Here is a 24,784-nt window from a genome sequence, read left to right on the forward strand (position 1 = left end):
GCATTTCTAACCGTTACCTCAGTTAATGAATTCTGATGCAGATAATATGCAGACCACACTTTGCAAAACACTGATACAGAAGAAGAACGGTAAACGGAGGCAGTGATGTCCTACCGGAGGCCCCATCACTAATTCAAGTCTAATATGCCTACTGTCCTGGGCCCATTTGCCACACGCCAATTACCAGGGCCAGGGGTTTGATCCATCCATCTAGTCACTGAGTGCCTGCTGTGTACTAGGCACTGGGTCTGATCCCAGTAGTCTCTAGAACCTGATAATCTCTCCTATTTTGCTCCCCCAGATGCACTGCTCTTCCCCACTTTGACATGGTATCCTAAATTCATTAAGGTAGCAGTCCATGTATCAGCATACCATAGCACTGAATTAAACCACATGGTGACCACAAATTAAAAAGCGAAATGAAAACTCACTCTTTTTGAAATTCTTCTTGCTTGCTCTTAAGTTGGCTTAACCTTTCCTTCTTGTCTACAAACCTATAAGAAAAAAATTCAGGATTTTATTTAAATGTTCATTTATTCAGTTCAATGAGATTATGCAAAGTCCTGAGAGTCAATCATTTCTGGAGACTCATCTGGAAATGTTGCTGTCCTCCAAGTAAATATACATCTTCTCAATGGGATGCACATAGCTGCTTACTATTTGGTTATTTTAAAACTGACTTCAAATTCTCAGCTTTAAAATTCTTTCATAAATTTATAAAATGTGTCTATAGGCTTTTCCCCCTAGGTTAAATTATCTTCCAAAACAGGCATATCAGATCATTAAAGTGAATGTCAATTCAAGGAAATTGAGGCTTCTCTTACAAAACTAATTTTAATTAAGCTTAATTTAATCCTGCTCTCACCTGTAAATTGATTCCTCATAATTTTTAAAGCGCACACTTCTTTTCCTCACTGATTTCACTGCTAGTCATTATGGGCATTAAAGTTACTCAGTAAAAGCTATCAGCAGGGTTATCACATTGCGGTTCATTTTCAGTTTGTCAGTCTTCTACCCCTATCTCATTACTTTCTTACTGCTACTTTGTTCAGGGTTTAGTTTGCCTTTTTTGTTTTGCAGTTTAAGGTGGAAACTTAGATCACTGATTTTAAGCCTCTCTCTTTTTAATATAACCATATAAAGTTATAAATTCCCCCCTAACTATCGCTTTAGCCAAACCCTAAAATTTTTGATATGGTGCATTTTCATTATTATTTAGTTTGAAATGTCTAATTTTCCATAAAATTCCCCTCTGATCCCTAAGTTATTTAGAAGAACATTGTTTCATTTCCATATACATGGGCTTTATTGTTTTCTACTTTAATTCTCATGTGGTCACAGAATATTCTATGAGATTTCAGTCTTTTGATTTGAGACTGACTTATGGCCTTGCATATGGTGTGCCCTGGTGAAAAGTTCCACGTGCACTTTAAAAAGGTGTATTCTACAGCTGTTGGGTAGTATTCTATAAATGTCAACTAGCTGTAGGTGGCTAACAGTGTCATTCAGATCTTCTAGATCTATGCTGTTCAATATGATAGCCATCAGTCACATGTGGCTACTGAGTACCTAAAATGTGGCCTGTTGCTTAATAAGAATTTGGGTAAAAAAAAAAAGCGTATGACTAACATCATGAAACTGATCTTGAAATGAGCTAACAGTGGCTCACTATTTTCAAGGAAAAAAACAGTAATTCCAGATGCTACAGTACATGGTCTGGAGTCCAAAGTTAGGCTTTGGCTGTCTCCTGAATTCCTAGCCTAAATGAAAACAATTTAACAGAACCATAACAGCTCTAAAAATCTCTTAAGATAATCCAGACATAGAAGTCTCTCTAAAATACTATTTCTAAAACCCCATGTTTGAAACATCCCCAAAGGTATCTACTTCTAAACAGAAGGGGTAAAATGGTCTAATTATGATCCTACCATTTCAAAATCAGTCACTGAAAATGTACAATATATATTAAACAAAAAAGAAAATTAGGCCATGTGTGGCACAATTATATACTTATGTGACTAAATTAAAATTAAATTAAAATTCAGTCCCTCAGTTGCACTGACCACATTTCAACAGCCACATACAGCTGGCGGCTACCTTACTGGACAGTGCAGATACAGAACATCATTGTGGAAAGTTCTACTGGGTAGCACTGCAATGGCTAGTAAGGTGGTAACTGCATGAAACAGTACTAGAACATTCAGAAACTAATGTGAAATGCAGACAAACCCACAGGTTCATCAATTAATTTATCAGGCATTTACTGTGTGTCTGCAACTTAAAATAAAGCATCTTCCAGAATATTAAGAAATCTAATTATATATTCTTCTGCAACTGACTGTGTATTCTTGGACATATTACTTAATTGTTATATGCTTCCACTTCCTTGTATCAAAAATGAGAAACTAATATGGTATTTATTTCCACCTCACTGAGGCAATGTGGTGATTCATGGTCCGATAACCTGAAGAAGACAACAACCTTGCAGGATTCATCACACCATGCTAACAAAGGACTGACGGGCGGCGGATAACATCTTGCTGTTAGAGGCTATAAAAGTTCTCCTTTCAGACCTGTTGTGAAAACGCCACTTTGCACTAAAACAAATTGGGATGACAAACAACTCTTTCCAGCTGTATATCAAGCTGGTTGATTCTCTTGGGCTTTGCTAAAAAAACAAACAAACTTAAAACATAAACATACAGATGACAGCAGAAGATAATTCCCACTGTATCAAACTCTTCATGAGTATTGTTATTCTTCACGAAAGAAATTAAAAATAGGCGGGATTAACAAAGCTAAGTAGCAGATGGTATCAAAGAATGCAGCTGGGTCAACATTTCAACAGTTCATCAGCACACTCATCCGTTCTCTGCATTCTCCATCCCACCACTCATGGAAACAGATTAAAAATTCATTCCGGGGGCCGGCCCCGTGGCCAAGTGGTTAAGTTCACGTGCTACCCTTCGGTGGCCCAGGGTTTCACCAGTTTGGATCCTGGCTGCAGACCTAGCACTGCTCATTAGGCCATGCTGAGGCGGCGTCCCACATAGCACAACCAGGGCCCTACGACTAGAATATACAACTATGTACTGGGGGACTTTGGGGAGAAGAAGAAAAAAAAAAAACAAAAGAAAATTGGCAATAGATGTTAGCTCAGGTGCCAATATTAAAATAAAAATGTGAAACACTTATGAAAAAAAAATTCATTCCTCAATTCTGTGCTTTCTCAATATGGTTTCCAAGAAGTGGAAAGATTTAATAGACAGTCATCAAATTCAAACCAGATTTAATGATACATATTTTACCTTAAAAAAAAAAGGAAGGGCGGAAGAAATATTTTATGTACTATCCTTCAAATTGGGTATATTAGATAAAATATCTTGTATATTTTTCCATGTCAGAACCTATAGATTATCCAATTCTTTAAGAGGTACACAGAATTTCATTGAATGGACATCATATAATTTACTGATGAACACTGCCATCACTTTCAAATTTTCACTATTATCAGTAATGCTATAAATGAATATCCTAGTGCATAAATCTTTGCAAGCTTTTAGGTTTGTCTATGAGAAATTCCTATAAATAAAATAAAGTGCTGGGTCAAATATTTACATGCAAAATTCTGGCAGTTATCTTTAAATTCCCTCTGAATCACTTCATATAATTTTCAACCCTGCCAACAGTAACAGAACCTGTTTTCTCACACTGTTCCAAAACACTGCACATTTCTTTTTGTCTTTGCTCATCTATTGGCCTCCTACACCTACCTCCCAGAAAGTGCATAACACATGCATTAGCTCTTCTTTAGCTCATTATTAGAAATGTGACCGTCCTTTCCTATCTCACTGGCTACTTTCTTTTCTTATTCCCCTAGGTCCTTTGTTCATTTTTATATATATTTTTTTAACTTTATTTATGTATTTATTTATTTATTTATTTAGGGAAGACTGGCCCTGAGCTAACATCCATCCCCATCTTCCTCTACTTTATATGTGGGATGCCTGCCACAGCAATGGCGTGCCAAGCGGTGCGTAGGTCCGCACCCGGGATCCGAACTGGCGAACCCTGGGCTCCTGAAGCAGAATGTGCAAACTTGACCACTGTGCTACCGGGCCAGCCCAGATTTTTTTCTTTAAGGGTTATTTGTTAGGGAAATAAGCCATTTTTCTTTCATACATCTTCAAATTATTTTTTTCAATCTGCTCTGACTACTTATGTTTCTGCTCTACAGAATTTTCCAAACTTTTATGCAGACATTTATTATTTTGTTGTTTAATGACTCTAATTTTGTGTTGTTTTCAGAAAGCAATCTGCCAGTGAGGCTGTAACCACGCCCCATGGCTTTTGCAACATATTCCTTATCTTTTCTCTCCCAATTTGAAAATGCCCACTATATTATTTACCAAATTTCCCCATACTTATATTTGTTTATTTTCCCTAAAACAGTACTCCCTTAAATTGACTTTCAAACAGTTCCCCTGCAATAGAGACTCATGAGAACAAGAAGCTGGTGGTCACACAGCACCTGGGTGGTACAAAAGATGGCATACAACCCAGCTCAGACTTCAGAGGGAGCTTTCTGGGAGTCATGCCTGTCTGGGCTGAGACTTGAGGATGGGTTAGAGTTGGCTCTGTTAAGGGAAGAAAGGCATTATAGGCAGAGGAAATTCTGCTGTTTCACAAGGTAAAACGTTAATTTGTCCTGCACCAAAGCATTTCAACATACCAGGTGGGACAACAGGGACAGGAGTGTGTTGCTAATAACGTTATCAGTTAAGAGTGTGAGCCTCATCACACCAGGCTGTTCCATGGCCACAGACAATCGTGGACAACCAAGCGGATCTATTCACAGGTGGGCCCATTCACACAAACCTGTGCCATACTACCAGAAAACAGCTCCCAGGCATGCACTCTATCAGGGATCCATGCTATTACTCCCGTGCTGGGTGATAGTTAACATTGTCGTAACACCTACAGCTTTCTGAGCACTACATCCCAAGCAGAGCATCTTTCATTAAATAACTCTGATCTCCCCATCTGCCTGCCCAGTTCTTTCCCTCATCCTAGGGGTATATACATTTACTTGGTGCTCAGGGCTATGGCAATACAAAAGGCTGAGAAGCACTACTAACATACTCTAAGAAGGGCAAAAAAAAAAAAAAAAAACCTTTCAAATATACAATTGAAGACCTTAAAAAATACTAAACCCTTTGAACCACTTATTGCAGTTCAAGGAAACAGATCAGAGATGAAGAGGAAAATTTATGTTTGAAGGCATCAATCATGAAATCAGCCATAATAGCAAAAATTGGGAACAACTTTAGCATTCCATAGGATAATGATTAATCAATGACATTATATTGCCCTGAAGGACAAATATTTTCGTAGACAAAGACATGAGTATGTGCTTACGAGATGTTGGGTTAAAAAAAAAGCACAGAACAAACTACCCACACATGGTATGATTCCAAATGAAAGAATATATTTACAAGCACACACATATACATAGAAACAGAGCCAGAAGGACACATAACACAGTATTTACAGAGTTGTGAGACCATGAGTAAAATCTGTTTCCTTCTTTAGATATTTCTGTACTTTACAAGTTTTCTAAAATAATCACATAAACTTTTACAATCAGAAAAAGAAGACACCATTCAATCAATTAAAATCCTCAAGTTTCCCCTTTGAGGATCATATCCACTATAAAAATATATACAGGGGCCAGCCAGGTGGTGCAGCGGTTAAGTTCTCGAGCTCTGCTTTGGCAGCATGGGGTTCACCAGTTTGAATCCTGGGCACAGACCTATGCACCGCTTGTCAAGCCATGCTGCGGCAGGCATCCCACATATAAAGTAGAGGAAGATGGGCACAGATGTTAGCTCAGGGCCTGTCTTCCTCAGCAAAAAAGAGGAGGACTGGCAGCGGAGGTTAGCTCAGGACTAATCTTCCTCGAAAAATTTTAAAAAATAAAAAATAAATAAATAAAAATATATATACAATCCCCTAAAAGTATCTAAAGTTCTTAGGTCTCTTGAGACAGATTATATTCCTTAGGTTTCTTAAACTAAGGGAGGCGGAATGAGCACTAACAGTTTTTCAGTCAGTGGTGCGGAACTTTCTCCATCTCTGCTGTGGACACAGGTTTGGGGGAAGAGTTAATGATGACTTCCAGCTCTAGACATAAGGCAGTGAGGCTTCTCAAGCCAGTAAGTGAGAGCACAGATGTGCCTGGGGAAGAGAGCACAGCAGGCTCCCTTACTTAAGTAGAGATGGTTAAAGAAGTAAATATTTTTTCAGATGTATCAAGTTTTTATTTTTTAATCCATTCTGCCAATCTCTAGCTTTTTAAAAGGAGTGTTTAATCCATTTATGTTTAAAGTAATTACATACAAGGAATGATTTATTCCTGTTTTGGTATTTGATTTTGATATGACATCTTTTTTTAATTTTTTTTTTATTTTTTAAAGATTGGCACCTGAGCTAGCATCTGTTGCCAATATTTTTTTTTTCTTTTTCTTTTGTCTCCTTCTCCCCAAAGCCCCCCAGTACACAGTTGTATATTCCAGTTGTAGGTCCTTCTGGTGGTGCTATGTGGCACGCCGCCTCAGCATGACCTGACAAGCAGTGCCATGTCCGCGCCCAGGATCCCAACCAGCGAAACCCTGGGCCGCCAAAGCAGAATACATAAACTTAACCACTCGGCCACATGGCCAACCTCTGATTTACCTTTTATGTTCCCCAATTCTTACATTTCTTCCTTCATTTTTTGTGATAACATATACATGACATAAAAATCAGCATTTTAACATTTTAAGTGTACAGGCCAGTGACATTAAATACTTTCACTTGACAACCATCACCACTATCCATCATCAGGACGATCATCTTCCTGAGTTGAAACTCTGTACCCTTAAAGCAGTGATTCCCCACAGCTAAATATTTTTTGAATTAGGATACTAATGCAGTAAGAATTATTAGCTATTAAATTTTTCTTCCTTAATTCCTTAAGCATACAAGGGAATGATGTTTATGGACAAATGCAATATGAACAAAAAACGGTCCTTATTGGAACGGTTAACTTATGTTAGAACATTCAGAATATGAGAAAATATAGTAAAAACATACTCCACTGGCGGGAATGAAGGTTAAGTCATTAATAGAAAATAGAAACAAAGCATTGTTTAGTTTCCTCACTTGTAAAATGGGAATAATGCTTATCCTACTTGGTTACAGGAATTAAGTAAGATAAACGTGAAAGCATCACAGACAGGCACTTAGTTACATAATATACACCAGTTCCTTTTGTTCAATGCAACAACTAATTTTGGACTTAATCTTACTATATATATATAGAAATAGAGTTCAGATCTGGAAGTGAATTTAAAAATTAGCGTAGCCCAGGAGTAAGTAAGGCACAACTACTCTGGGTTTCCTCATTTTTAAAATAAGTTAATAACTTATGGGTTTATGGTAGGGAACAAATGAGATGATAAATGTAAAAGCCTTTATAAATTCTAAAAGGTACAATGATAAGAGTAGCCAGTGACACTGATTAAAAACAAAAGCCATATTTTCTTAGCAGATCCACACGTGCTGGTCCTAAGCTGCATCAGATGGGAGTTGAGACCCTTTCGGAAAGACAATCAAATGGCAGTAAGGCTGATAAACTCTTGTCTAAAGATGGGGGTCCAGCTCCCTGTAGAGCTTTAGTTCTGCTGAGTGAGGTATACAAATTCGGGACCAGGACTGAATTCTCAGGACTATAGACTTTTACAGGCTACAGTGACTGACAACCAAAAAGACACTGGAGAGAGAACAGAAATGTCTAAAGGGTAATTTTTTGGATGTTGGCTGTATCTTCCCCTTGAAATCTTCAGTAACATCTAAATTTCTTGCTCATCCTTTATCCCATCTCTCAATTTGTTTAGCACCCATATTTCTGCTTCCTGGTAGAAGTGTAATCACACATTCTTAAACCTCACAGTGAAGGCAATGCTGCATCATTCCTTACATTCCTTACATCATATCCATATGCATAAAGCGTCTTTCTTCCTTTCTTTTTTTGGTTTTGCTGAGGAAGATTTGCCCTGAGCTAACAGCTGCTGCCACTCTTGTTTTTTTTTCCTTCAGGTAGATTAGCCCTGAGCTAACATCTGTGCCAATCTTCCTCCACTTTATGTGTGGGTCACTGCCACAGCATGGCTGATGAGTGGTGTAGGTCCGTGCCCAGGATCTGAACCCATGAACCCAGGCCGCTGAAGTGAAATGCGCCAAAATTAACCACTATACCAAGGGGCCAGCCCCTCGTGTGTGCATTTTTCTTTTTGATCCACACTTTAAAATAACCAGTTCCTAAGCCAGCAGCCGATTTTCCCGGCTGCTACAGTCCCAGATTCTGTTCTCCATCTTATTCCTACATCTATCATAAACTGGTAACCAATTTGTTTCCAGTTTTGAGTGGAAAGATTACTTCAACTTGTCAGTTATTTATTGGATAACAGTGTTATTTTTGGTGTCAGATAAACATATAATCCAGAAAATTATATTCCTGTTAAAAGACCTACAATTTTTAAATGTTCACCAGTACAAGATCAAAAGGAGATTGTGTTGAGAGTACTGCTTAATATCATTCCTCTTCATCTCTTAAAAAAGCACACAAGTTAAAAGATAGATGAAAAAGCAGAGAAGACAGTGGCCATTGTTTTAGGACGGGGGCCAAGGTGGGAGATGAGGGACAGACACTCTTGGTGAGGACACCAAGGCTGTAAGGAAGTCTTCCCACTGAACAACAACAAAGCAGTGAGTCCAGATCATTTTCAATCAATCCATTTGCTGAATTCATATTGTTCACAAAATTACATAAAGACACATGTTCCCATAAGAGTCAAAGGAACTAATTACTGTGAAATAGATTTCTTCTTTACTATCTGACTTCCTTGAACTGCTAAACCATTAAAACCTGCATAGTCAGCGAGTCTATTAATGAAACCTGAAAAAATACATTTACAAGAACTTTGAGGGGCTCGCTGGTGGCATAATGGTTAAGATCGTGTGCTCCACTTTGGCAACCCACTGTTCGCAGGTTTGGATCCCAGGCACAGACCTAGCACCGCTCATCAGGCCATGCTGTGGTGGCATCCCACACAAAATAGAGGAAGACTAGCACAGATGTTAGCTCAGGGCCAATCTTCCTCACAAAAAAATAAAAAGAAAGTACTTTGAGATGCATCATCACATTCAAGACCCATGTACACGTGACACAGCTAATTAGGCTAATTTACTAAAAAGAATCAGAGGCTAATCAAGGGTTTTTAAACTGTACTGTAGGCACCCATATTTATTTCCAAGTGGTCTCCTACAGTTAGTGAGGGACTTTTCACAAAGTAAAAGGAAAAAGAGTCTGAAAGCAAAGCACAGAAAACAAAATTCTCCATCAATATTGAAGAGAGTGGAGTATCTCACAATCAACCTTTGAGCCGTGCCGTTTAAGGCTTATTAGTAGTCACTGTAAATCTTTGAGAACAGACACCTTTCTCCTCTGTCACTTGCCAGAACATTTTACGCAGATAACTGTACCCAATGAGAGCTCACTAAAAATGATTTGGCTTTAGGACAGTGGTCCTGGGTCTCAAGAGAGTCTCACATCCTACTAGATACTGGGCACTGTTCTAGGAACGAAGGAAAACACAGTTCAGAAAAGGGAAAGCTGGAAAGTGAAGTGAAGCTGGCTGAGCAGGCCACTGTGGCAGTCCCGTTATCCCTGACGCTAAAATTTTGATTTTATTTCTAAATTTTGCGTGGTTCTGGTATTTGCTCTTCATTTTTCCACTCAGTTGAAAAAAATCCACTGTAACACATCCCTCTTCTGAAAATTCACTTTAATGCTCAGATTTAGCAAAGAACTTGTATCTCACTTTTTAAAGTTGTACTGCCCTTGCCATTCCCTCAACAATATGCCTACTGTGTGCTCCCACTGCCGCTGCACTCAGCACCAGTGATCTGACGAACAAAGCCAGAACTCGTGCCTTCACAGACCTACATTCTGGGTGTGGATATCTTCCTCAAACGAATAACATCACGCATCACACACAGCACCACGCAGCAACTGAGTACTGTGACAGAAAATTTAAGTGGGAACCTATCTCAGTGAACGTCAGGGAAGGCCTCCCTGAGGAAGTGACATTTAAGTTGAGACATGAAAGACAAGGCATCAATCACGAGGAAAAGTGTTCCAGGCAGACGGAACAGTAAGGGAAAAGGCCCAGTGGTGGAAAAGTTTCATGTGTTTGAAGATCTGAAAGAAGGCCTCTGATGACGGAGCAGTGAATATGAGGGAGCAGGGCATGAGTTTATTTTTGAGTGCTTAATACACGCTAGACCTCATGCTAAGTACTTTACTGCATGCTTCTATCACTACAAGAAACCTACCAAGTTAGATAACCCACCATGTTCAAAGTGAAATAAACAAGCACAGGAGAGGTTAAGAGACTTGTTCAAAATCACATAGCAAGTGGTGGAGCTTGGATTCAATTCAATGCAGCATGAACCCCAAGCCCACGTTTTAAACTCAACCTTATAGCCAAAGTTAGAGAGGTAAGCAGTAGCCAAATCACATGGGCCTTTATATGCCATAGCAAGGAGCTTGAATTTTATTTTAAATGGAGTGGAAAGCCATAGAAAGGTTTAAGCAAAACAATGACCTTATTTGATTTACATCTCTACTGTGGCTGCTGTGTGGACGCCAGGGGGAGAGTAGGGAGGAGCTGTATGGGTAAAAGAAAAGAAACCAGTAAGCAGCCTGAAGAGAAATGATGGTGGTCTGGACCAGGAGACAGATTCAAGATCTATTCCGGAGCACATCAAATTATACTTGCCAATGATTTAGATACACAGAACAAGAAAAAAGGAAAGGTCTAGGATAACTCCCAGGTTTCTGGCTTTACTAACAAATGGATCATGATGGGTAACAATGAAATGGTTTGGGATCAGATAAGTTTGGGAAGGAGGGGTAGATTCATTTAATCACTCAATAAATCTTCATTAAGCTTCTACTATGTGAGGATACAGCAGAGTACAAAACTGATAAAGTCCTGCTCTCATAGAACTTACATCATTGGAGTGGGGGCAGTTAGACAAACCAGTATGTAAACCAAAAGGTGGTCTAAGTGCTATGGAAGACAATAAAGCAGGTTAAGTGGGAAAAGAGGTTATTATTTTAACTGAATGGTCAAAAAGAGTTTGTCTAATGTATGAGCAGAGGCCTAAAGGAAACAAAGCAAGCGCCTTGAAGATTTCTGGGAGCAGAGTTCCTGGCAGTCTGAATAAGACTGCAACGGTCCGGAGGCGGGAGCGTTCTTGGCATGTTTGAGGACTGAAAGGAGGCGAGGATGGTATAGCAGAGTAGGTAAAGGAAAAAGTAATAGGATTTCAGAAGAGGAACGACAATATAGAGTACTGGGTGAGGACTTCGGCTTTTTTACTTTGGGTGAAACAGGAAACTCCTGGAAGATTGAACAGAGGAATGGAGGAGTGGTGTTAACTCTGGTTGCACTCTGGAAATCACACTATAAGGGAACAAGTGTGGAAGCAGAGACTCAAGAGGCAATACCCTCTGGTGGATTAGACCAGGAGGTGGTGAAACAGTCAGATTTAGGATAGGTTTTGAAGACTGGATAGAATTTGTCAATGGGATTAGATATGGTGGCGTTAAGAGAGGAGTCAAGGAAGACTGGAAGGTTTTTTGGCCTGTAACAAAGAAGAATGAGGCTACGATTTACTTGGTTGGGATGAGCATGGGAGGAACAGATTTATCATGGAAATCATGAGTTCAGTTTGCTATATTAAGATGAAGATACTTATTACAAATTTAAATGCAGATGTTGAGTAGGCAGCTGTCTTCTGGATTTCAGAGAGGTCTGCATTGGAGATACAAGTCTGGCAGTCATAGGCAACTAGATGGTATTTAAATCACAGGAAGGGAGCTAGGGAAAAATATAGGTAGAGAGGAGCATCCAGAACTGAACCCCTGATAAACTACACCAGTTAAACATTTCCAATTCATAATTAGCATTCTTATAATAAAACAACGGGTTTAATTTTTTTTTTAAAGATTGGCACCTAAGCTAACAACTATTGCCAATCTTCTTTTTTTCTGCTTTTCTCTCCCCAGTACATAGTGCATATTTTTTAGTTGTGGGTCCTTCTAGTTGTAGCATGTGGGACGCCACCTGACGAGCAGTGCCATGTCCGTGCCCAGGATCTGAACCGGTGAAACCCTGGGCTGCCAAAGCAGAGCACACGAACTTGACCACTCGACCATGGGGCCAGCCCCTGGTTTAATTTTTAAAGCTATCACTTATTACACCAGCAGTTTCTAAAAGTCATTGAGTGCATCAATGAGACACAGCAGTGAACTAAAAAGCTTACCTCATACAAACCTCAAAAGAGAAAGAAAGAAAGAAATGAACTCTGTTAGTGCTCAGAGGAATACTAGGAACTCAAAACATTTCCAAATATAGTGTACTGGTTTGTAACGGTACATAGGTTCTGGCTGCCTGGATTTTAATTCTGGACCCCACATTTATTGTCTGTGTGTCCTAGGGCAAGGCACTTACTTGCGCAGTTTCCTCAGCAGTAAGTTGGGGATAATAATTTATTGTTTTTTTAATAAATTAATTATACTTGAACTTTTTTTTTTTTGCTGGGAAAGATTCACTCTGATTTAACATCAGTTGCCAGTCTTCCTCTCTTTCTCTTTTTTTTCCTCCCTAAAGCCCCAGTACATATTCTAGCTGTTAGTCCTTCTAGTTGTACGTGAGCTGCTGCCACAACATAGGTACTGACAGACAGGTGGTGTGGTCCACGCCTAGACCCCAGCCCAGGCCACCAATGCGGAGCACGCCAAACTTTAACCACTAGGCCATCACTGCTGACTCACTAATCCCTGAACTTTTGGACTCAAAAAGTTAGCTATCTTACTATCATCAGTACTAAGTTATTGAAACAAAAGTTGTGTTCTTTTGAAACAAAAGTGAGAGACCCCACAGCTAATCACACTAATGTTTCAATTATCTTAACCAAGGACTTGTAGCTCTCTGTTTAAGATTTCAAAACAAGGCCAAAACGTGTTCCTAAATTCAATTCTCTTAACTAAGGGCTTACAGCTCCCAGTCTGGATTTTAAAACAAAGCCAAAACACATCCCCAAACTCCTTAGGATCCAGAACAATCTTTGGAGGCAGAGAGGGAAAAAGCAGCAACTAGCTAGTCCTAGCTCACACATTAGAGTAAGCATGTCTGAATAACAAGGTCCATCTGTGACACAGGCTACCACGGCCTGAATCTCTCTTAAACCAGTTATCTGATCCTCTTCTGGTCTCTCTTCTAGAGAATGAATGTGCTTTCGAAGACTAAGAAAAGTACAATTAAGCTTTTGAACGGGAGTGCAGCAGAGAGCTGAGAATCCAACTCTATGGCAGCCAAGGGGGACGACTTCTCCAGAGTCACCATCTATCCCTTTTCCCTAGTACCCAGGAGCACCGTGGGGTAAGACTCCTCTCGGTGGGCTATGGGGAGAAGGCCAACCTTCCCTCATTGGAGCTCCCACCTCCGACCCCGTCCCCTGGAAGCAAAGCGCCGTTGCAAAGCAGCTACCCTCCCTATCTCCTGCTCCTCTGGCCGGGCTCCGGGCCCGAACCCGGGGCCCAGGCTCCCGCCTCCAGCCGCCCAGCTTCAGGAGACAGCCGGGAAAGGAAACAATCGGGCGGTGGCGGCTGCCATACCTCTCACGGTCGCGGCCGTCGAAGTAGACGAAGTCGCCGCTCTGGACGCACTTGGCGCAGGTCAGCCGGCGGCGGGTAGTGTTGCACAGCGGACACCGCTCGACCGCCACGTAGAGTCCTTCTGCGTCGTCGACAGCATCCACCAGGTCCCGCGCGAGCGGCCGCGGCCCGCAGCTAGGAGCCTCCGGCGCGCGGGCTCCCTTCCCACTGGGAGACGCCATGATAGCCTGAGAGCAGAGGCAGTCACGTGGGATTTTGTTTTCAACCAGGTGCATGCCGGGCGAGGGGGCGGGGCCAGGGAGGGGCTAACCCCGCCTCAGGCCCCGCCCCCGCCCCCGGAGCGCGGCCCCGTGCCCTACTGGACTGCTGAGGGCGGCGTCGCGAAGCGGGAGGCTTATGTTCCAGAGGCGAGTCAGCCGGGCAGACGTCCTCGGCCGCTGGGTGCTGCCCCGGCTGCCAGCGAACGCCCCAAACTTGTGCAAGAGATAGTGATACAATGCCCTAAGGATTCTGGGAAAACGGATTGGGAACAAAATAGAGGAATTTCTGTAATTCGCTATGGATGCTTTTAAATTTGGCTAAAACTGCAGCCAACGAAGCTGGGTGAGGGGGCTGGGTCTTGGAGCGAGTTTGAATTTTGGTCCACCCACCTCCTTAATAGCTGTGTGGTTTGGGGCAAATTCCTAACCTCTCTGTGCCTGTGTTCTTATCCATTAAATGGAGATCATTACACTACCTAGCTGACATCGTGAGGATTAAAAAGTAAATACGTGTAATAGTAATCCGATAGTACTTGATCGAAAATAGTTAGCCAGTGGAAACAACAGTACTGGCTGTGGGAATCAAAGTTGTAGCTTTCTGAAAAGTGAATTTTAAATTAATGTCTAACATTCCTCCCATGCTCTGAGAAAAAATTCGAACTAGGTGGAATTTAACCTAGAAAGTAGATTCCTCCAAATGTTTTCCTTTGGAGGTAAATTGGATGAGTCAGAGTATTAAATCAGAGTAATTAGTGCTGAATATGCCTCTAAACTACAGAAGGAAAAAAGAAAAGTGGGCATATAGGTCAAACTATCTACATTAGTGATTCTCAAGGATTGTTTTGGTAGGCTGTTGTGGAAATGAATAAAAGAAACCTTAACTAAACTGGAGTTAGGGAGGCCTGCAGGGGGAGCTCTCAGGCACATGGTCACCGTCCCCCCGCGGGAAGCGAGAGGGCTGAGCGGAGGCCTGCGTCTTCCCGGGAGGTAAAACTGCCTCACCGCTGGGGGGAGATTCTCTCCCGGCAGCAACGGCTCAGCCAGAGAGGAGTCTTCCTGCCTGAACTGCTGCTTTCCCCCAACGGGCTTTGCTTTAGAACAGCCCCTCTCGCCTCCCCCTTTTTTCTCTATAAAGGCGGCTTCCCTCCTTTGTTTTCTGGATTTGCCTATGGTTGGCCGTGGCATGCACACCCCAAATTGCAATTCTTTTGGCTACTCCAGCATATTGAGATAAAGTAACAGGCAAATTTGCTTTTTAAGTTGACACTGTCAATTGCTGACTATCCTAAATTCTCTCTCCAGCCGGGACTTCTCTCCCAAGTTCCATACCCAGATTCATAACTGCCTGCGAGGTACAAAGTGATGTACCACTTTATAGCTGGTGGCCACCATTAACTCAGCATGTTGGAAACTGACTCTCCCTCCACACAAATGTTTGTCCTCATCTTGGTGAAAGACAATGACTGAGCTCTTGCAAACAAGAGCCATGAGTCCTGTCAGCCCCATCCCCCTCTGTTAACCTCCACATCTCTGGCAAATGCTGAGGATTCCACAACCTAATTAGATCTTGAATCTGAACCCTTTACTCCATCCTCTTAGTCTTATCAGGTCTATTTTAATACAATTACATAGGATTATGAGAGTATGAAAAAAGCAAAAAGACCCTACCCTGTTTTCAAGGTAAAGCTTATACTAAAACTGAACAGTTCCTGGAAGTTTAAGATTTATAAGTGAGAGAAATAATTTTCACTGATCACGTCAAACAAAAAGATATTTAATTTTTCTTAAGGTTTCAGATTTTCCTGTTTCATTTGTATTCTGATAGGATCCTTCACAGTACAGTGGCTGTACCTAATGGCCAAGATTATCTACTTAATATTTTAAAAGGCAAAAAATAGACAAATTTCTGTCCTGCTAGAGGACATTACAAATATTATCTATATTATGCAGTTATTTCAAATTTCTGTATATTGCTATGAATTTTCAGAAAACAGATTAATGTGCATCTTTAACAAAAGCAGAGCATTAAATTTTAATGATGCTACAATATCATTCTAGCAAGGCCCTAACTCTCTAAAATTCTGAAATAAGTTTACTTGTTCAATCTTTAAGATAACAAACAAGTCATTTTGAAAACAACGTTTCTTCATTTCTTAGGCATGGTTCTTCACAGACTCACTCTGTAATAGATAAACTCAAAATGTGCAAGGAGCGTCTACAACCCAGCCATTTCTGTGCTGGGCTTATGCACCTATTCAAACCAATACACCATGAGGTGTGGAATGATATACTCAGGCTTTTTCAAAATTCTTTAGAATAGAATAGATGTTTTCAAATGCTTCACAGATCTCAGAACGTTCTTTGGCATCTGTAAAGAAACCCAAGTTTATATAAATTTTAATATAAAAACAATACCAAAATTTTCTTAAAACTAAAATTTCATTGTTATCTCAAATTACTTTAATATGATGACCCCTCTTTAGGTGTACCTGACAAGTGACATTTATTCCTGGTAAGGAAAAGAATTTAGTGACTACAGTCATATTCCCACACACACATGCCCTAGAGCAGGGTTTGCCAGTACTCCCACTTCGTGGGTGCATCAGTTCATTTTTTAGCCTCACAGGGTGCAGTATAAAATATGGAATGTTCTCTCTTACTGTGCCATGAATGTGACCACAGAACATGACCTTCAGCAGCACCAGTGGGCACTCAGCTACCTGCAAAAGGGACTTCCTTTGCTCTGTTCATTTCTAGTTATCTCAGTTCCCTAGCATTAACTAACAGAGTGAGACAAACTGGAGCTGTTTCACATTTCAGTGTATGGGAAGAGATTAGTAGAGGGGAAAACCGTACCATTGTCACCTTTAGAGTCTCAAGTTTCAAGGGATCTTTTTTTTTAAGATTTTATTTTTCCTTTTTCTCCCCAAAGCCCCCTGGTACATAGTTGTGTATTTTTAGTTGTGGTTCCTTCTAGCTGTGGCATGTGGGACGCTGCCTGATGAGCGGTGCCATGTCCACGCTCAGGATTCAAACCAGCGAAAGCCCGAGCCACCGAAGCAGAGTGCGGGAACTCAATCGCTCTGCCACGGGCCGGCCCCTCAAGGAATCTTTAACTTTAACATTACTGCCCTACGGGTTAAAGAGGATAAAAGCATGAGTTAGACACAGTCCTCACCCTTGAGAGATAATATCAATCAGTCCCTAGTCATCTCTCACCACCACCCACCACTAACTATTTCCACCTTCAAAACTGCAGACACATCATGCTAAGGGTTACAGACTGGTAGTGCTTATGGAGCTTATGGAGTTTATATGGAGCTGTCAGCTAATCAAGAAACTATTATCTGATATTATTGGGCAGGAGGCAAGGATATTAATGAAAAGAATATAAAAACTGCTAGCATGCAGAGAAAAAGAAAATAGCTCAAGTTAATAAAGACTCTTCCTTGAGAGCTATAAAGTTAGAAAGGAGGAAGGCTCAGTGTGAGGGCAGAAATGACACATGAGAAGTGGTTATCTGGTTTAATTACAGTAGTAATGGGAGGGAATTACCAAAAAGAGGGTCAGCAGATTTGAAAAGCAGGTAGAAATCAGGATTCAGAATCAAGGATAAGTTATAATAGTAATTTAAAAAATGGAAAATAACTAATGTTGGCAAAGATAAGGAGAAACTGGAATCTTCATACACTCCTGGTGGGAATGTAAAATGGTTCAGCTACTGTGGAAAACACTTTGGCAGTTCCTCAAAACTATTAAAATAAGAATTACCATATGAGCCAGCAATTCCACTCCTGGGTATATACCCCCCAGTTGAAAACAGGCACTCAGACAAATAGCACACGTAGGTGCATATCCATTGCAGCACTATTCACAATAGCCAAAAAGTGAAAACAACCCAAGTGTCTATCAACAGATGAATGGATAAACAAATCTGCGATATATACACACAATGGAATATTATGCAGCCTTAAAAAGGAATGAAGTACTGATACATACTACGATGTGGATGAACCTCAAAAACATGCTAAGTGAAAGCAGCCAGACACCAAAGGTCACAAATGGTATGATTCCATTTATATGAAATCTCCAGAATAAGTAAATCCATAGAGACAGAATGCAGATGAGTGGTGGCCAGGGGCTGGGGGCGGGGAGGAATAGGGAGAATCTGTTTAATGAGATGGGATTTTATTTTGGAGTACTAGAAATGTTTTGGCACTGGATAGAGGTGGTATTCGCACAACATTGTGAATGTACTAAATGCCATCGAATTGTTCACTTTAAAGTGGTTAAGTTTATGTTATGTGAATTTCACCTCAATAAATTAAAAAAAAATTTTTTTAAGAAACAAAGATGAAGACCTTATGAACTTAAAAATGTTTTGAGAGGTAAGGGCAAAAAGTTACTTATTCATTGCCAAAGAGTGTACTATCTGTGAATCTCCGCCCCTAAAGATGTGGGTGGGGAGGAGGGCGAGTCCCTGACGTGGGCGACAAACTGTACCTCTGGATCAGGAAAACCCCTAACACTCAGCAGATTTTAGTTACAGCACTAAAATTTTAGTTTATTATTTTTTTTAAGATTGACACGAGCTAACAACTGTTGCCAATCTTTTTTTTTCTTTCTGCTTTCTCTCCCCAAATCCCCCCAGTACATAGTTGTATATCCTTGTTGTGGGTTCTTCTGGTTGTGCTATGTGGGACGCCGCCTCAGCATGGCCTGATGAGCAGCGCCATGTCCGTGCCCAGGATCTGAACCCATGAAAGCCTGGGCTGCTGAAGCGGAGGCGTGAACTTAAGTAGTCGGCCACGAGGCCAGCCCCTTAAATTTTAGTTTCTAAAGAGATTGATTTGTAGAAACCAAACAGTTAGTTGGGGAAGCAGTAAGTAAAACATCATTATAAAAAACTCTGCCTCTGGTTTGATGGACTTTTTCAGCTGCTGGATACATTTGAATGCAGCAGCCTTCTTCTTAGGAGACAGTCAAGTATAATAGGTATAGCAACACACACATCCCCTCCACTTCCCGCAAACCAAGGTTCTTTTTATATTGAATTGAGGAACAGAGTGTGTGGGTCTAGCATTTTGGGTAACTATGTACTTTAGTTTTTTCATAACACTTAAAAAAAAATCATACCCAAGAGCATTGCATTCAAGCCCAAAAGAGTCCAGCATCTTGCACCTCCTGGAGAGCAGAAAACACCCATCGCCCAAGAGGAAACCGACATTGAAAGTGACCATTATTTTATATCATAGAAAAACAACTTTAGACACAAAAGGGCTTTAGGGAAATTATCTAGTACAATTTTTTCATTTCCTATGTGGGAAAATGAGGCCCAAGATGTTGAAGTTCCCCTGAAGCATGAGTAGCAGCTATGGGAGAAGACCTCGTGTATCCAGTTCCTTCCTTTACACCAGAAGTCATGAAATAAACATTGCCAGGATTTGTAACTGGGTGTTCCAATGAGGGGATTTAGTCAAATATTTCCTCAATGAAATATTGGCATCAAAACTTTAAGAGAACCTAAATTGGTCCCATAGTCCTATTAATAATCAATCTATAATCAAACATCCCAATTTGTAGCACCAGAGTCGGATTAGATGACCCTTACCTTTTAAGCAAAACTTGTCAGTCCTTTCCTTCAGGTAATAATGATCATGACTTTGGGGGATAAACACTATTCCATGGTGACAGAGGTGGAAATTCTGTGGCTGCTGCCCTGGAGAAAAGACTGGCTCTGATATCAAACCATATTCACTCAAATACCAGCTCTCCCACTAACTAGGTTTGAAATAACAGGCAAATTTCTTAATGTCTGCGCTTCTGTTTCTTACCTGTAAACTCAGGACAATAACCTTCCCATGGGGGTACTATAAGTGTTATGTGAGCAAATGTTTGTAAAAAGCCCTCTGTAAATCATAACATTTTACAAAACCTAAGCAATTTTATTGCCCTTGAAAATGTGCTTCAGGATTAGGGTGTTGGGCAGCTAGGCCGAGGACACCAGGCTTATCATTTGGTTCTGTAAGAGGCAGCATCACATAGTTTGTTTACATCTGTCTCCTTCACTCGGCTGGTTTCTTGCCAGCCGGGGCGTGTGTTCTGTCCGCTTTTCCCCCTCAGCACCTAAAACAGTATGCATACCTGGGACACACCTACATTTTATGAAATATCTATCACCTGTCAATAAGGTTTGTAAGCTCATCCCTACCCCTTAGCCAGCCCAAATATTAATTTCCAATACTGCTTGGATTTGCCAATTCTATTCTTACACAAAGTCACAACTACACATATTTTCTCAAGTGATACCGTGTGTGTGTGCGCACAAGTGAAAATATTACAATTTGAAAAAGACCCAGCACAAAACCCTCAAAGTACATGTTTTGAGGCATATACAAGCTTGCCATTAGTGGGGGATCCCCGGGAACAACCAACAGGGATGTTCTGCTCTCTCTGGTCCACTTGCTCAGAAGTCTGGTCATTTTTATGCTGCCCTCTGACCTAGCTGTTTCCAAGAACCCCTGATATCTGGCTGGCTGAGAGTGACCTTCAGTAACAAAGCCCCAGCTTCTTAGTCCTTTATGCTAGAGAAAAATAAGTAAATGTGAAGCATTTTATTAAACCCTCTTTAGACTTCATATTCCCATTGGCAGGGCAAGGCATCACAGCACATTTCCAGTCTTTTTCAATGCTAGGGAGAAAACACGAAGAGTGGGCTTTCTCCAAGGTAATAACTGCTAACATTGATCCCATGGCTCCCATATACCAGGCTCGGGTTTTCTGCCTCCTCACAGCGCTTAGCAGGTAGCTTCCAAGGCCACCTGCCGTTTGCACAGGTGGAAATCAAAGTGGGGAAGTGAAGCTCACCCAAGTTCATACAGCCTAAGCGGAAAAGCCAGGATTCACACTGGACAACCAGAGCCCAGCCTCTTAGCCAGCACACCTGCTGCCTCTCCCCACTAAGACAGTATTTCTCACTCCTTAGCTGGCAAGGAGGATTAAGGAGAAGATGTCCAACAACCATACAGGAGTTTCCACAGACATCCAAAGAGCTGGGGGACCGGGCAAGCACGTGCAGAGGGTGGGCTCTGGAGGCAGAGTGACCGCCTGTGCTGCAGCACATGCAGCTGTGTGACGTCGCTAAGGCTACTTAACCTCTCCATTGTCCCCATTTACAGGTGAGGAAACTGAGATAGTAAGTACAGCCTCACAGAGTTAACTAGAACCCACATAAAAACTCTTACTTACCACAGTGCCTGTCACATGAGTGCCCCAAATATGTTAACTCTATTATGTCTGATCTTAGAAGTGAAAATTAACATATCTGCTGTTCATCATATATTATTCCAGCAGATCCTGGCCATACTATTAATTTTACTGTGGTTTGAGAGAAAAAAAAAAGAGTCCTAAATGTCACGCCAGCCATAGAAAAGCAGCATGGACCTGGGACAACAGTGTTAAGCTTGGCCCAGGTCCCATTGCTTTTTGCTGTCAGGGGCCATGACAAGGTAGGAAAGTAGGTCCTCTTGGTCCTTGGCTCACTTAACAATAATTAGAACATTCAGATGTAGGCTTGGTTATGGTGGCTGCAGCTTTGGCACCTTAGAGGAGTAAGACAATTTTACATGGATAAATTGTTTTCAGAGACCCTGCAAAGGGCTTGTGATACAGTGGTTTCAAATTGCCACTTCAGGGGGCTGGCCGCGTGGCCGAGTGGTTAAGTTCACACGCTCTGCTTCGGCGACCCAGGGTTTCATCAGTTCGAATCCTGGGCGTGGACATGGCACCACTCATAAGGCCACGTTGAGGTGGCATCCCACATGCCACAACTAGAAGGACACACAACTAAGATATACAGCTATGTACTTGGGGGATTTGGGGAGAAAAAGCAGAAAAGAAAAAAAAAATTGCCACTTCTTTTTTTTTTTTGATTGGCACCTGAGCTAACAACTGTTGCCAATCTTTTCTTTTCTTTTTTTTCTGCTTTTTCTCCCCAAATCTCCCCCAGTATACAGTTGTATATTTTAGATGTGGGTCCTTCTAGTTGTGGCATGTGGGACGCGGCCTCAACATGGCCTGACGAGCAGTGCCATATCCGCACCCAGGATCCGAACCAGTGAAACCCTGGGCCACTGAAGCAGAGCGCATGAACTTAACCACTCGGCCATGGGGCTGGACCCATCAAATTGCCACTTCTTTGCATTATGCATATTGAAAATGAAGGGATGGAAGAAGACAGTCCATGCAAATGGCAATGAAAGGAAAGTTGGGGTAGCAATACTTGCATCAGACAAAATAGACTTTAAAACAAAAATTGCAACAAGACACAAAGACAGGCATTACATAATGATAAAGGGAACAATCCAACAAGAGGATATAATGCTTGTGAATATCTATGCACCCACCATGGGAGCACCTAAATATATAAAGCAATTATTAACAGACATAAAAGGAGAAATAGACAGTAACACAATAATAGTAGGGGACTTTAACACTCCACTTACACCAATGGACAGATCATCCAAACAGAAGATCAATAAGGATACATTAGACCAGAAGGACCTAGAAGATATATACAGAATATTCCATCCAAAAACCACAGAATACACATTTTTTTTGAATGCACATGGAACATTCTCCAGGATAGACCACATATTAGGCCACAAAACAAGTCTTAATAAATTTAAGAAGATTGAAATAATACCAAGCATCTTTTCTGACCACAACAGTATGAAACTAGAAATCAAGTACAGGAGGAAAATTAGAAAAGCCACAAATATGTGGAGATTAAACAAAATGCTACTGAACAACTGTTGGGTCAACAAATAAATCAAAGGAGAAATGAAAAAATGCCTGGAGACAAATGAAAATGAAAGTATGACATGCCAAAATGTATGGGATACAGCAAAACCAGTTCTAAGAGGAAAGGTTATAGCAATACAGACCCACCTCAGCGAACAAGAGAAATCTCAAATAAACAATCTAAGTGGGCACCTGAAGGAACTGGAAAAAGAAGAACAAACAAAGCCCCAAATCAGTAGAAGGAAGGAAATAATAAAAACCAGAGCAGAAATAAATGAAATAGAGATTAAAAAACAATAGAAAAAATCCATGAAGCTAAGAGCTGATTCTTTGAAAAAATAAACAACATTGACAAACCTTTAGCTAGATTCACCAAGAAAAAATGCAAGAAGCCTCAAATAAATAAAATCATAAATGAAAGAGGAGAAATGACAATGGACACCTCAGAAATATAAAAGATTATAAGAGAATATTATGAAAAGTTACATGCCAACAAATTGGATAATCTAGAATAAATACATAAAGTCTAAGAATCATACAACCTTCTAAAACTAATCAAGAAGAAATAGAGAATTTCTTCTTGAATAGACCAATCACCAGTAAGGAGATTGAAACAGTAATCAAAAACCTCCCAAAAAATATGAGTCTAGGACCAGATGGCTTCCCTGGTGAATTCTACCAAACATTCAAAGGAGAATTAATACCCATCCTTCTCAAACTCTTCCAAAAAATTTAAGTGGAGAGAAAGCTTCCTAACTCATTCTACGAGGCCACCATTATCCTGATACCAAAACCAGACAAGGACAACAAACAAAAAAAGAAAATTACAGACCAATGTCACTGATGAACATCGATGCAAAAGTCCTCAAGAAAATACTAGCAAATCGAATACAATACATTAAAAAGATGATACACCATGATCAAGTGTGATTTATTCCAGGGATGCAGGGATGGTTCAGCATCCACAAATCAATCAACGTGATACACCACATTAACAAAATGGAGAATAAAAATTGCATGATCGTCTCAATAGATGCAGAGAAAGCATTTGACAAGATATAGCATCCTTTTATGATTAAAAAAAAAACTCTGAATAAAATTGGTATAGAAGGAATGTACCTCAACATAATAAAGGCCATCTATGACAAACCCACAGCTAATATCATACTCAATGGAGAAAAACTGAAAGCTATCCCTCTCAGAACAGAAACCAGACAAGGATGCCCACTTTCACCACTCTTATTTAACATAGAATTGGAAGTCCTAGCCAGAGCAATCAGGCAAGAAAAAGAAATAAAAAGGATCCAAATTGGAAAATAGGAAGTGAAACTGTCACTATTTACAGATGACATGATTTTATATATAGAAAACCCTAAAGAACCCATGAAATAATAAATGAATATAGTAAAGTTGCAGGATTCAAAATCAACATAAAAATATCATTTGTATTTCTATACACTAACAATGAAGTAGCAGAAAGAGAAATCAAGAATACAATCCTATTTACAATTGCAACAAAAAGAATACAATACATAGGAATAAATTTAAACAAAGAAGCAAAAGACCTGTACACTGAAAACTATAGAACATTGTTAAAAGAAATTGAAAAATACACACAAAAAAAGGAAAGATATTCCATGCTCTTGGGTTGGAAAAATTAACATAGTTAAAATGTCCATACTTCCTAAAGCAATCTACAGACTCAAGGCAATCCCTATCAAAGTTCCAATGACATTTTTCACAGATATAGAACAAAGAATCCTAAAATTTATATGGGACAACAAAAGACCCCAAATAGCCAAAGGAAACCTGAGAAAAATGAACAAAGCTGGAGGTATCACACTGCCTGAATTCAAAATATACTGCAAAGTTTTGATAACCAAAACAGCATGGTACTGGAACAAAAACAGACACACAGATCAATGGAACAGAA

The 24,784-nt window shown here is 40.5% G+C and overlaps 2 protein-coding genes across 3 annotated transcripts in view; both read right to left on the minus strand.

Moving 5' to 3' along the window:
* Window positions 1-14,198, minus strand: part of ATG14 (autophagy related 14) — a 53,456-nt gene extending 39,258 nt beyond the window's left edge. For both annotated transcript variants that reach the window (XR_011504593.1, XM_014834618.3), the window contains exons 1-2: window positions 13,790-14,198; window positions 432-494 (exon numbers count right to left, since the gene is read on the minus strand). Coding sequence is in view for 1 of the 2 variants with exons in the window: in XM_014834618.3 (XP_014690104.2) it covers window positions 432-494; window positions 13,790-14,064 (338 nt within the window). In the remaining variant the exon portion in view is untranslated. The remainder of the gene's footprint in view (window positions 1-431; window positions 495-13,789) is intronic.
* A 1,947-nt stretch (window positions 14,199-16,145) lies between these two features.
* The window catches only part of TBPL2 (TATA-box binding protein like 2), a 36,080-nt gene continuing 27,441 nt past the window's right edge, over window positions 16,146-24,784 (minus strand). Inside the window, 1 exon segment of the mRNA XM_070514534.1 lies at window positions 16,146-16,417. Within this exon segment, the coding sequence (XP_070370635.1) occupies window positions 16,341-16,417 (77 nt within the window). The 3' untranslated portion in view covers window positions 16,146-16,340.

The sequence above is a fragment of the Equus asinus genome, chromosome 7 (genome assembly GCF_041296235.1).
Source record: "Equus asinus isolate D_3611 breed Donkey chromosome 7, EquAss-T2T_v2, whole genome shotgun sequence".
NCBI classification, from domain to species: Eukaryota; Metazoa; Chordata; class Mammalia; order Perissodactyla; family Equidae; genus Equus; species Equus asinus.